Raw genomic sequence first — 13,944 nt, 5'->3', positions numbered from 1 at the left:
AGTGCCAGCTCTCTAAGCATTCGATAACAGACAAGTGTCTGGGTGAAAGTTTGGACAAAAGGGTTGGGGATTTAGCTCAGTGGTAGAATGCTTGCCTAGCAAGCACAAGGCCCTGGGTTCGGTCCTCAGCTCCGGGGTGGGGGGGGGGGGGGCTGGAAAAATGGCTCAGCAGTTAAGAGCATTGACTCCTCTTGCAGAGGACCTGGCTGCAGCTCTACAGTTCCAGGGGATCCAATGCACTATCTGGCCCCATGTAAGCAAACCAAACATACATACAAAAAATGTTTTTAATCATAAAAAAAGCCCCAAACACTAAGAATGGGTATGGAACATGCCCACATGCCTAGCCAGGAGGCTGAGTTTAAGGCCAGCCTGGTCTATACAGTGAGACCCTGTCTTAGAAGGGGGGTGGGGGAGGCTAGGGTGTAGAGATGGTCCAGAGGGCAATGGCACCTGCTTCCAGGCCTGACATGCTGAGTACAACCCCCACACCCCACATGGTGGAACGAGAAAACCAGCTTCTCCAGTCATCCTGACCACACGGACACCAAGTCATGTACAGAGCAAACGCAGCTTTTAAAAAGCCTCCGTTCCTACAGCTTGGGGTTGGAATCCCAGCTCAGGCTCAAAGCCTATGGCTCAGGAGGACTCTGAACTCCTCCATCTCTAGACTGAATCTCCAGGATAACCAAGATCATAACATGCCAGAGAGACCCAGCCCCTATTTGGAAGCCCCAGGCCTTAGAAGAGGGCCAGTGAAAGCAGGGGAGGCTGGAGGGAGCAGCAGGGCGTGGACAACCCAGAGAGGGAAATAAGGTGGACACACCAGAGCAGGACCTGGGCCTGCAGCCCCTCACACAGAGTAGAGTGGGGCTCCTCCTCCACTTAGCTTTTCTTGTCAAAGGCCCTTTCTGTTTCCTGCAAAGGCACTTAGCATTTCCAGCTGTGACCACAGAATGGGTCTAGGCCCTAACAGCCTACAAAGCCACATGCCCTTGTCTGCTCTCTCTCCCCAGCAACTCCACGGTGGCTGGGGCTAGAAGAAGGCTAGCAGAGTCCCAAGGGCATCGGGTGTGCCCTTGACACCTGAGACCGTTTCTGCTGCAAATCAGCATAGGCTTCATACGTGATGGGAGGCACTGTTTGGTTCCCAGGTGAGGAAGGGCATGGTGGCTGAGCACCATCTGCAGGCTTACTCACCAGGATCGTTCAGCAGCATCACCAGGTCAAAGGCCGTGTACCCATTTTTGGCCCGAAGGGCAACATCAGCCCCTTGATTTAGCAGATACTTGACAATTTCCTTATTTCTGGGGAGCGAAGAGGCAGGCAGTTAGATTCCCTATTCTCATTTGGATATCGATTGACCTTACAGCCCATATGCAAATGCTGGATCACGGGAAGGTGCTGTAGACCATTAGAGGTGGGGCCTTATAGAGGCCTCCTGGTCATTGTGTATGTGCCCACAGGGGGTTATGGACCTCTGCCTTTGCCCTGGATTGCACACTTGTTTGGACACTTGCTCCCTGCCTGTGGTAGTCTGAATGTAATTGGCCCCCATAAGCTATGGGGAGTGGCACTATTAGGAGGTGTGGTTTTGTTGGAGTAGGGATGGCCTTGTTGGAGGAAGTGTGTCACTGTAGGGGTGAGCTTTGAGATCTCATATATGCTCAATCCACTCCCAGTGTCTCAACTTCCTGTTGCCTGAGGATCAAAGATGTAGAATTCTCAGCTCCTTCTCCAGCACCATGCCTGCCTACACCGCCACCATGTCCCGCCATGATGATAATGGACTGAACCTCTGAACTGTAAGCCATCTCATTAAATGTTTTCCTCTATAAGAGTTGCCATGGTCAGGCCTGGCAGTGGTGGCACACACCTTTAATCCCAGCACTCAGGAGGCAGAAGCAGGCGCATCTCTGTGAGTTCAAGGCTGGCCTGGTCTACAAAGTGAGTTACAGGGCAGCCAAGGCTACACAGAGAAACCATGTTGAAACTAACTTGAAAACTAACCAAGCAAACAAACAAACAAACAAAAAACCAACCAAACAAACAAAGAGTTGGTTTATCTCTATAGCAACAGAAACCCTAACTAAGTCATTGCCCATGCCATACTTTCACCAGAGGTTGGAAGCCTTGGGACTACTCCAACTTGAACAGCAACCTCGAGAACCAGGAGCCAAAACAAACCTGTTTCTTCATAAATTAACTGCCTCGGCACTTTGTTAAGAGTGACACAACATTGGCTCATACACCAAGTGACAGGAAAAGTGTGGCTGTGTTCCTAGACAACAAGCCTGGCAACATTAACCAGACACACAGTCTCCAGATGTTTAAGCAGGGCATGGGCAATCACTACTATTCTCACAGGCCATCATGTCCTATCACTCAGCAGATCAGGGGCAAATGTGCTTCCCACCTGTCCTAATGCTCTTCCTTAATGACGATTAAAAACCAGGGCCTCTGCCCCAAAGCGCTCAGCCACCACGCCTATGTCTCAGAGACCTCCTTCCAGAAGCTTCTGCAGGGTCAGGGATTTTAGGCTCATCAGATAACATAGCCAATGAAGGAGTATGATGTGGCCAGCTGAACCAGGCAAGAGGAAAGCCCCTAAGGGGAGCCAGGACATTTAGCAGCTACAAGATGTCCCCAGAGGGGCCTGCAGGAAGGGGATAGCCCACCTGGCCGTGATGATCACATTTTAAAGGGGGTCAAGATGACTCTCAGAGTTTAAGGCCATGAAAAGCCCAGGCATGTGTGACCACTGCACCTATCACGGAGGGGACGCTTAATGGCGGTCTCTGAACTGCCACGTGAAAACTCCAGATGAACTAATCACACAGTTCAGCTGAAAACAAACTTGAGAAATGCATCTTTCTGCCTAAAATGCATCTGCTGCATGGGTTTCCACAGCCACCGGGAAATTCCAAGGCAGACTAGCACGTGCCCTGGATGGAGGCAGGAGGCTGGCTGCACTGATCTTTTCTGCAGGCCTCAGAGTCCCCACGGCCCTGGGCTACAGGTTGCATCTCAGATCGGAAAACCACACTCCCCCAGCCAGAGCACCTGCTTGGCCTCCCATGGAGGGAGTTGTGGAGGGGGTGGGAGACACAGACCCGTGGTAGGTGGCCTGCATGAGGGCTGTCCAGCCATGCACACTGTCCTGCTTGTCCATGTCTGCGTGCTTCTCCACCAGGAGCTGTACCAGGGGCAACTGCCCCGTGACAGCCGCCAGCATCAGTGGGGTCGCCCCGTCACCGTTGACCAGGTTCACGTGGTTGGGGTCTTCATCGGCAATCTCCTTGACCAGTTGGAAGTTTCCTACAAACGGCAGGAGTACAGGTGACCCACGGCCCTGGCACCATAAGCTCATGTGTCCAGTTGTCTCCCATGATGAACACTTGCTCACTCTGCCTCTGCTGTGGTCACCGGGGCCACCAAGGTGGGTCAGAGAGAGCCCCACTCAGATCCCTCTGTCTATGACAGATGGAGACTAGCACATGAGCATCAGAAGTACTTCCTGTGTCTCAAGGAGTGAATAAACAGAAGTACTTCCTGTGTCTCAGGGAGTAGGGAGAGTGAGGAAGGGCCACAGGCCTGCAGAGGGAAAATACAGGTCTAGATGGTGAGTGGAGATCCAGGAGGGCTGCCTGAAGGTGATGTCTGTATCAAGAGGAAACCCAGGGGCATGGGAGACGGATCGGTGGGTAAAAGGGCTTGCCATGCAAGCCTAAGGACTTGAGTTCGAATCTCCAGCTCACACAAAAGGCAGATACATGTAGCAAGAGTATTTGTAATCTCAGTGCTCCTGTAGGGAGGCAGAGGACAGGAGAATCCCAGCAGCTTGCAGGACAGCTGGCCTGACATATGAAGCAGAACCATAAGAAAAACCCTCTCACGGTGGAAGGAAGGGAGGTGGAAAGTAACACCGGAAGCTGACCTCTGACCTCCACCTGATGCCATGGCCCACATGTGGTACACTGTCTCTCACACACATGGACACTCTGGGATAACAAAACTGTGGCCAGCAGAGAGAAGCCAGGGTACAGTTCAGCATCTAGCTAGTGGGATAGCAGGGACATGGGGACAGAGTGTTCTAGAATCTGTGGATAGAACGCTCTAATAAATATGGGCCCCCAGGGCCCACACTTCCCTGGGGAGAATGAATTATAATCTCACAAAAGTTTAAAAAAATTACTTTAAAAAACAAAAAAACCCCAAAAACTGCGTATCTTTATCAGATTCCTTGTGTCCAAGGGGCAGGCCTGAGGGTGTGGCCTCAGGCTCTTCAACATCCGAAGCCGCTTGCTGAAGCACTTACCCATCTTCAGTGCGTGAAAAATGTCAGGTCGGCTCCTCTCCTCATCTGGGCAAACAGAGATTTTCAGAATTAGCAGAGGAGACGTTAACACACTGTAAAGCTGCAGCGGTCAGAGCCCAGGTTGGCTTTCTAAAAGACATGCCCTTAGGAGCCTTGGGGCCGAGGCTAGGGCCAGTGGACTATGTGACAGCCCTCCTGGGCAGCTGTCACCACCAGCTTTGAAAACCCTGCAGGGATAGACCACTGCCCCAACTACAAGCCAAAGAAGCTATCAGATTCAGGCACTGAAATTTTGGGGGTGTATTTACCTAAGCTAATAAAAAAGCAGGGTCTAAGAAAGAGTCCATTCTATAGGAATTGGAAAAGGAAACTGATTTTTTTTTAAACTTTTAAAATCTAACAACAATGAACTAAGTACAAGGTCAGAGGACCCTGTGACACTATGCAGCTGAGCTCAGGAAGTCATGACCATGGCCCCAGTAAAGACAACAGCACCTTTTTCTTTCTTCCCGAGCACTAAGGACCTGAGTGCCCTGCCCAGTCTACAGACAGCTGTCTAGACAATCGTCCATCAGACATCCTCACACAGGACTCCCTTCCTTGAGCTGGTGCCGAGACTCCATCCCTACCAAGAACCCCCTCAACGTAAGCCCCTCCCTCCACACACCCATGCCACATCTGACCCACCAGGGTCCCTGCAGTTTGTCCACAAACAAGCACTCCTTAAAGCCAGTCCGCATGCCAGGTAGCATAGGCAAGATTCCTGCCAGCTTCCTGAACTCCAGGAGGGACACCTATGGCTCTGGGCTACCTGGGAGGAGTGGTTGAGTCTGAGCTCCATGTGAACTAGAATGTTAGAAGGTATACTTCTGGACAGGCTGTCCCATCATCACCAACATGGAGACAATATCCACGCCACCAGGTTGTCCCAAGGCATAGGAGGGAGGTGCTTCAGAAACATGGAGCCAACTCAGTGCCAGAAAAACCCAAACTCAAAAGGGAGCTGTACTCTATACTAATTTTGAGTGAATTGGTCTTGGGGATTTGATGGCCAGCATGCCATTCCTGAATAGGGGGTACCATCCTACGCTTGGGACCAACCTGTCTGTCTCTGTACTCAGCACAAGGCCACACCTACTCATTTACATTCTAAGTGTGGCTGCTTACACTCTAACAAGGGCCAATAATCATCGCACCAGCACCTAGCTGGGCCAGGAAGCCTAAGTATTCGTGATCTGGCCTTTTACAGAGAAAACTGAGCTGGCCTCTCTCTGTTCAGGAAGGATCCTGGGACCGCCGAACCAGAGTCAACACTTAGGCAGGAAAGGCCTCACTCTACAAGTTCACAGGCTCTTCCCGAGAGCACCTGGTCAGGCTGACAAATGGGTAAGGCCTGTGTGTCACAGGCACTCATAGGCACTGTATAGCTCAAAGCTCATGGCCTGCCTGTCAAGACTCCTATTCCTGCACACTTTTTTGGATGGGCAAACCCTGGCTCATGCCACCTAAACACTCCTCTGTGAGACCACAGCAGGGATGGGGGCTTTTGGCCTGACCTGTTTTCGGCCGGACAGTAGTCAGTGGGTCCAGGTAGTCGGCCAGATCCCTGTGCTTGCGGTCAAGGGCAACCTCGAAGGCCGTCTTCTCCAGCACACTGAGGTGGTCGGGGTTGGCTCCCTTCTCAACCAGCTGCTGCGCCACACTGAGCTTCCCAAGGAGGGCCGCCAGCATCAGAGGGCTCCAGCCCACGGTCCGGGCTGTGTGGTTGGGGTCCGCACCCCATTCCATCAGCAAGCGGACCACAGCCTCGTGCCCATGCTGAACGGCGGCCATCAGGGCTGTGATGCCCAGCAGCTCATCCCTGCTGCCTCCCATGGCTGGTGACTCTCCAGAGGGGTTGTGAGGGTCCACAATGGCACCTGCCTCTAGCAGCAGCTTCACCACACCCAGGTGGCCGCCCCGAGAAGCCACAGTGAGCACGCTGGCACCCAGCCGATTCTGAGCGTTGACATCAGCCCCGTGATCCAAAAGGAGGTGCGCCACACTCGCATGCCCACACCTGCCAGAAAGATGGGAATTAGTGACACTAAACAGAAAACACTGATAAGTGAACAGCTCCAGTAACCCTCACCACTGTCAACTACTGCGGGTACAGGGGCTGCTTAGATGTCACGACCACGGCCTGGTGTGAGGTACCAGGATCTGTGCAACCATCCTCATCTGATGACAGAAGCCCTGTCTAGCTTGGAATCTAGGTCTCTCCTCCATGTGACACTGAGAAAGACTTCGTTTCTTTGTGCCTTCATTTTCTGATCTGTAAAATGGGGCTATAATCCTACCTCTATGAAAGACTGCTTGTGGCTTACTGAGCATATATGTAGAGAGCTCCTGGAACTGTGATTGGCCAAAGGAAGCAGGCACTCAATATTAGCTATGATAACAGCTATACATTTTCCATTCCACAACCTGCTACAGTCACCTGCCTGGCTAAGGACCACTCCAGGATAAAACATCCAGCCCTGGCCAGGCATGGTGATGCCCACCTTTAATCCCAGCACTCAAGAGGCAGAGGCAGGAGGATCTCTATGAGTTTGAAGCTAGCCTGCTCACACAGTGAGACCCCTGATGCCCAAAATTGAAAGAAAAGAAACCCAATCCCGAGGCTAGGGCACAGACATGCAGGCAAAACATCACACACATCAAGTAAAAGACATAAATCTAAAAAAAAAACAAAAACAAAAACAAAACAAAAAAACCAAAAACAAGGCAGACTTTCTATGAGGAAATACACCTGAGGTGGATCTGTGACCCCCCCACACACACACACACCCTGAAGTCTAAATCCAACTGCCTTTACTTCTCCCCTCCATCACTCTGCCCCCCACATCTGAGTTCCCTGTACACTGCTTTACGGCTTGCTAAACTGGCTCTGCCAGTACTCTGATTCCTTCATGGGCAAAGCCCTTGTGATTCATTTCTGCCCTTTCCAGCGCAACTCCCCACCAACTCCAGCGCAAGCCAGTTGTGACAGCTGTGCTGGGCAAAGGGACTCCCGCTCCTCCGTGGAGGCCTACTGCCACCTGCTGGCAGGAATGTTCACCGTAGGTGGCTGTGAACCTGGCTAGGTCAGCTAAAGGAAGCTCTGGCTAGGGCTGCACTGGGGACAGGCAGGCTCCCACCAACTCCCTGACTCCAGGGGAGGACAGAGGCCACTTCTCAGCAGGCAGGCTTATGTCCTAAGGTGTTCCTGGCTCACAGGAAAGAATGACAATCCCAGGGAAGGGGGTGTTAGAAGACCACAGGGCAGTGGTCAGGCTCACAGGCAGGTTCTGAAGGGGCTACTCAGCCCTCCTTTCTGGAAGTGGATGTTGTGCTAAATCTAGGGGCTGAACTGCAGGAGGCAAGGCCAGGGCCGAACTCTGGTCTGAGGCTCCAGCTAAATATAAAATACCTTCTGGGCTGTGAACCTTGACACAGCAGGCTGCCTCCTGCAGCGTGCGAATGGGAATGGTGGCCTGGCACACCAACCCCGGGGCAGGATGGGGGCCTCTGCTCTGCGGCAGAGGGGCCAGTCTGGGGAATCACACCCACACGCAGAAATGGCCAACTTTGCAAACTGGAGATCTCCCCTGTCCTGTCCCCTCCTGTCCATCCTCCAAGCAGCCCCCACACCTAAACCTCAAGGTCCCTGCCAACCGCCCAGAGTCAGGAGGGCTGCCTACATAGCTAATACTTCCCAGCCCCTTGCCTCCTCCCTCCTTCCCTGCACTTCCAGCATGTCTGACTCCAGGCTTCTGCCATTCAGTCCTGCCAAGCAAAGTGCTCACTCAGCCTCTGTTCTGCTCAGCCCCACCCCTACCCCATCTTACCAACTCTGGGCAGTTTCCTGGGCTCCCTCCCGAGGACCCACAAGTCTGCAGCTTCCCGCTGCCTACACCTGAACCCTCCTTCAAAAACCATGTCTCCCCTACCTGATTGTGGCTAAGGACAGGGCTAGGTGACTTCTCTGGCCACTAACACAGGGGATGGCCCATATTAGAGTTCAAAATATTCTGTCTAATGAATAAATAAATGAATGCCTAGAGAGGATGACAGGGGAGGGGAGGTCTGAGAGACAGACAGCAACCAGGGGCTGCTGCACTGGTCTCCACTGCAGTAGAGTTCAAAGCTCCCACAGGTTTCGGGGAACACAAAATAAACTCTGGTGTAATCCCTAACTGCAGATTACATGATCCTTTCAGATTCTTATCTCATTTGAAAACCGAGAGGAACACAGCCTCCCATTTCACAGATAAGGGAGCTTAAGATTAGCACAGAGAGCAATTCATCTCAATTTGGAAGTGACAGGTCCCAAACCAGCCCCAAGAATCTCAAATCACAGCTCCTCTAGCCTGCCCACTTCCTGCAGAGGAAGCAAAGGGCTGAATTCGAGTAGAAATACTGAATTTGGGGATGTTGTCTCAACTCTCAGGTAGCCCTAGAGAGCATTCAATTAGGCTGAAAATAAAAAATGATCCAACGAAGCCCAAGATAATTTTGCGACTGTTCAATTTCTAATAGGTAATTACTAGAGATGAGGCTGCTGGGGGCTTCTGAGCAGGTGCTGAGACTGCCAATTAATTTCAGCAATTAACACCTGTGCTTTAAGAGCTGGCACGTGATCGTGCCACTCAGAGCACCTGGCGGCCACCCACACGCGTTGGGTAAAGACCGAAGCGGAGGGAAGGTAAACAGGCCGAAGTGTGACCAGAAGACCACGCTATGCCGTCCCCTGCTCAGAGCCACCACCAGCACCCAGAGGGAGTTGTCAGGGGCTGGATTCACAGCTCTTGGGCCACCAGTCTCAGTGTGAGTTTTACTCTGCCACTCAACTAGCTATGTGGCTATGGGCAAGTTACTTAACTTCTCTGTAGCTCACTGTCCTATCTGTAAAAGGTAGGGCAACAATACTACATACTTCCTGGGGTTTGGGGTGGACTGAAGGAGCCGATCCACTTAAAACTGTAAGCACAGTGCTGGACACGAAATAGGTGCTCAAGAAAGGCCACCGTTGCCGGGCGGTGGTGGCGCACGCCTTTAATCCCAGCACTCGGGAGGCAGAGCCAGGCGGATCTCTGTGAGTTCGAGGCCAGCCTGGTCTCCAAAGCGAGTTCCAGGAAAGGCACAAAGCTACACAGAGAAACCCTGTCTCGAAAAACCAAAAAAAAAAAAAAAAAAGGCCACCGTTAGCTGGACCTGATGATGCAGGCCTGGCTGACGCAGGGACATCAGGCCTGCTTGGACTACAAGGTAAGTTCAAGGACAGCCTGGGCCAATCAGTGAGACTTTGCTTTAAAAGAGGGCTGAGGTGGTAACTCAGTGGTAGCATGCTTGCCTGCCAGGTGCAAGCTCCTAAATTCAAGCCCCACTACTGGGGAGGGGAAAGAGGATCATCCATTTTGCAAATAGGAACTATTGCTTGTAGTAAAACTGTAAGAAACCAATGTCTCCAAGTCCTACCCCAAGGCCTCTATGGCTTGCCTCATTGACAGATGTTGGAACACACAAGATGATAAAAACAAGTCCATTTAGGTAGACACGGTGAACGTCTGGAACACTGTCCAAGGATGGCCAGCCAAGGATGGACAGTGTGCAGGCACAGGCCACCCTGACCTGAGAGACAACTAACAGAGCCTCCAGGATGTCTCCCTACCTCAGTCCCTGACCCTGTGCCTTCACGTGGACCAGGCAGCTCTAGACAGCTCAGTGTGTCTCAACTCCAGCACAGTGGAGTCACCTGTGAGGGCCAGCACCGAGAAAGTATCCAGGCCCTGGTCAACAGGCAGTTGTGAATTCTAATCCTCTTCTTACAGGCTACCCTCTACCTTGATCTTGTAGAACAGGAAGGAGTGTACATACTAACGCTCTCAAAACAGCACCTTTCGGGGCCAGAGAGCTGGCTCAGTGGTTATTAGTGCTGGCTGCTCCTCCAGAGAACCCAGCTTCAATTCCCAGCATCCACATGCCGGCTGACAAGCCTGTAACTCCAGTTCTAAGGACTCTCGTGCCCTCTTCTGGCTTCTGAGGGTACCAGGCCTGCACATGGCACACAGACACACATAAAACAGTAATTAAAAAACAGCACCTGTGGCAAACTGAGGCACGAACAGGGAGCCCAAAGCCTCTCAATTTGGAACTGTCAGAGTTGGAGTGCTTGGACCACAAATCCCAGCTCTTTTACGATACCAACTGAAGGGCTCTATCAGGCCCAGGCATGGCAACCATGGCGCCAACAGGTCTTACACTCCTCCCTTCCCTCTCCCTTGCTGTCCGTTAGATTACATCCCTAAAGCTAGCCACGAAGTCTAGTCCTTTATCTGGCCACTCTCCTATGCCTGAGCCAAACAGCAAGGTCCAACTATCAAAACACCACCGTCCACCAAAAACTCATTATTGGGCTACACTGACTAACAGGTCCAATCAGGACTTACCATCCTAGCACAGACCTCCTCTCTTCTCCTTAAAAACCACTCCTGCAGAGACACCTGCTGCTGTCTCTGACGGGTCCCCACCCCCACCCCTCCCCTTCCCGTGTTCCCTCTGGGGTAACAGAATCTCTTTTGTGCCCACATTAAGGTACTGAAATTAGTCAGGTGATGTGGACCATCCTGCAGAACTGAGCAGCAGAACCAGGTGCCTAGAGGTTGGTGGCACAGATGTAAACCAGTGTGGCAATCCATTGCAAGCCAAGATCTCAGCAAGCTCCCTGGGACTTGCAAGGCCTCTCTGCTAGGTGGAGCTCAGAAATGCGGTGTATGTCCAGGGCTCTCACATGTACGAAGTCATTCTGAGCCTCTTTCTCATGCCCCTTCCTGGCCCCCATCCCTCTCCTCAGACCCCGGGCCTCCAGTCACAACCTTTAGAAAGGTGACCCCAGAATCCCCATCTTGGAAAGACATCCCAGTGAACCTCTGGTACAGCCAGGGTTGGGTACACACAGGGAGGGAGCCGGCTGCAAGTGGATAGGCTTTCCTGGTGTGGTGAGGCCAAAGGATATGGCCACAGCATGGAGGGCTTCCTGGAAGAAGCGAAGCTTGAGAGTAGAGGGGCTTTGCTGAGGGCAGAAGAGGAAAAACTCACACTAAGGGTTCTGCAGAGGGACTCCCTGCCCACACACATTCTGACGAGCTGTATGCTGGAGGCTCATTTTGCCTTCGAAATCTCAGGCTCTCATCTGTAAGGTGGAGAAGATACTCTTGGCACAGAGTAAATGCTCAGCGTTAGCTTTTTAAAAAGCACAAAATGACATGGAAAAGGACTGGATGAGATCTTGGCCGGCTGGAGCTTAAGAAACCAGAAGGACATAGAGGAGAGTCCGGGCAGGAGTGTCATCCCGAGACTAGGGGAACACTGCAGATGGGCACAACCAAGCACTCATTCCAGAAAGATCTGGAAGCTCTTTAAGGAGGCATAGGCAAGGGCATGCTCAGAGGAGAGGGGCATGATGGGAGACCTCTACAGAGATGTCTGTGGACAAGGGTGAGGGGATAGGGAGAAGGGTGTTGGATCCCAGGGCTATCTCAAGCCAGTAGGGAGGCACATCATAACTGTCTGTACCTCCAGTTCCAAGGGATCCACCGCCTGGCTTCCTCAGGCACCCATGTGGTGCACATACACACACAGGCACACACACTCACACACATAACATAAAAATAAATAAATCTTTTTTAAAAAAATGTATCTTCCCTTGTACTCTCCAGCTCAGTACATGTGTAGCCCATGGTCAGAAACCTACAGAGATGGATTTTGCTGTCTCCCTCTCTCCTGACCCCTTCGCAGGGTCAGACAGCCACAGGCATCAACTTCAGTCTGGTCCAAACCACTGTGCCTCCTTCCTGGGTTGCCTCCTTCCTGGGTTGCCGCCTTCCTAACCAGCCTTCTTGACTCTCCGCCCATATTCTCACACGTGGTGAATGAGACCTATCCAAAACAAAACTGTGGTCCAGTCTCTCCGCCCTGTGCCCTCCACACTCCCCCCCCCCCCCCCCCCGACACCCTTCCCAGCCCCGGTATCTGGTGCCTGCTTTCTTCTCTCCAATGGGGGGCTTGCTTCCCATTACTTCCAGCCCCTTCCGGGTCCCAGCACCCTCCCAGGTGTCTGACCACTTGCCACCATTATGTTCGCACTGTGCCCTCCCACACACACACGTTTTCCCGTCGTGGTTAATTCTTACACATCCTCGGGTCTAGACGTGGATCATAGACATCATTTCTACTAAAAATTGCCTCCGTTCTCCCAACGGGGTCAGCTATGACAGTCAGACCTTCTAGATCAAGATTGCTACTTTATCTACCACCCCACTCCTACCCCCAAGTGGGGACTTAACAGGATCCCGGTTATCCTATCCCCCAAAGCCAAGGTGAGCAGACAGGTTCTTGGGAGACTCTTGATGCAAAAACGGAATGAATGAACGCCTGGAAGATGCACTCGGCAACCTCCAGACTGTTCAAAAGCCAAAGTTTCTAACATCCTAATCTTGTATTTCTGAAACAGCCCTTCTATTTCCAGCACACAGATGACCAAAAGGCAATGCTCCAAATCTGCCGTTCGCACTTTCACGAGTCCCGGACTCTCTCCCTCCCGGTGCCCGCTCACCTGGCCGCCTGCATGAGAGCGCTCCAGCCGTAGTGGTTGCGGCTGTTGACCGAGGCTCCGCGGCGCAGCAGGAACCGCACGAGTGGCTCGTGGCCACCGGCCGCCGCCAGCTGCAGCGCCGAGTTGCCCGCCTCATCCGAGCAGTCCACCGGCACCGGCGCTCCGGCCTCCGCCACCCGGGCCGCCTCGGGCCCTGCCTGCTCCGCTCCCGCCTCGGGTCCCACGGCCGGCTCCGCGCCGGGCTCCAGCAGGCGCCGCGCGGTGTCGGTGTCGCCCTGCTCGCAGGCGCGGAGCAGCAGCTGCAGGCCCGGGGCCAGCGCGCCCTCGCCCATCGCCGGCCGCCCGCTCAGCGCCGCCGCCCGCTCCCACCCGCGTCCGCGCGCGCGCGCCCGCCCGCCGTCGGCAGGCCCGCCCCCTGGGTGCGCGCGCGCCGCCGGGGCCGCGCCTGCTGGGGACGCGCGCGCAGGGCCCGCCTCCGGGCTTGGAGTGTGGGCCTGTGACTGTGCGGTCACTTCTCAGCCTTCCTGCCCGGTGCCAATCCGCCCTCGGGGCCTGGCGGGGGCCTCGGCATCACCCCTGGACCGCAACCCGCGGCTCCACCGACCCCAGATCGCCCTGCACTTCCTAAACAGCCGGGGACTGAATCGGGTCTACCCGTCGGTTCCTGCCTCATCGTTTGCCCCAGAAGCCCCGCAGTGTTGGGTTCTCCATCTGTGCCAGGCTACCAGCCCCTGTGCCTTGTCTTTGACGTGTGGCTCACACTGCAGCAGTAATTTACACGTTACAGATGGAGACTTTTCGAGCCACACACCAGACCCACTGAGTCAGAAACTCAGCGTGGGGCCAGGAACTGTCGTTTAACAAGCCCTCTGGTATGTGCACAAAAGGTAGGACCCACTGACTGATCTGCAAGGCAGTCCTGCCTGTCACCCTAGGGTCCAAATGATCATTCCAAACTACAGAAGAATGGCCCAGGGAGGCCATGTGTTGC

The 13,944-nt window shown here is 53.4% G+C and overlaps 1 protein-coding gene across 1 annotated transcript in view; it reads right to left on the bottom strand.

Moving 5' to 3' along the window:
* Anks6 (ankyrin repeat and sterile alpha motif domain containing 6) overlaps positions 1 to 13,302 on the bottom strand; it is a 43,826-nt gene extending 30,524 nt beyond the window's left edge. Inside the window, 5 exon segments of the mRNA XM_052715420.1 lie at positions 1,201 to 1,307; positions 3,114 to 3,318; positions 4,319 to 4,363; positions 5,875 to 6,377; positions 12,954 to 13,302. Of these exon segments, the coding sequence (XP_052571380.1) occupies positions 1,201 to 1,307; positions 3,114 to 3,318; positions 4,319 to 4,363; positions 5,875 to 6,377; positions 12,954 to 13,285 (1,192 nt within the window). The 5' untranslated portion in view covers positions 13,286 to 13,302.
* Positions 13,303 to 13,944: the final 642 nt, after the last annotated feature.

The sequence above is a fragment of the Peromyscus californicus genome, unplaced genomic scaffold (genome assembly GCF_007827085.1).
Source record: "Peromyscus californicus insignis strain IS unplaced genomic scaffold, ASM782708v3 Scaffold_5__1_contigs__length_169319896, whole genome shotgun sequence".
NCBI classification, from domain to species: domain Eukaryota; kingdom Metazoa; phylum Chordata; class Mammalia; order Rodentia; family Cricetidae; genus Peromyscus; species Peromyscus californicus.
The sequence above is the reverse complement of the archived record's forward strand: the minus strand, read 5'-3'. Positions and strand labels throughout refer to the sequence as shown.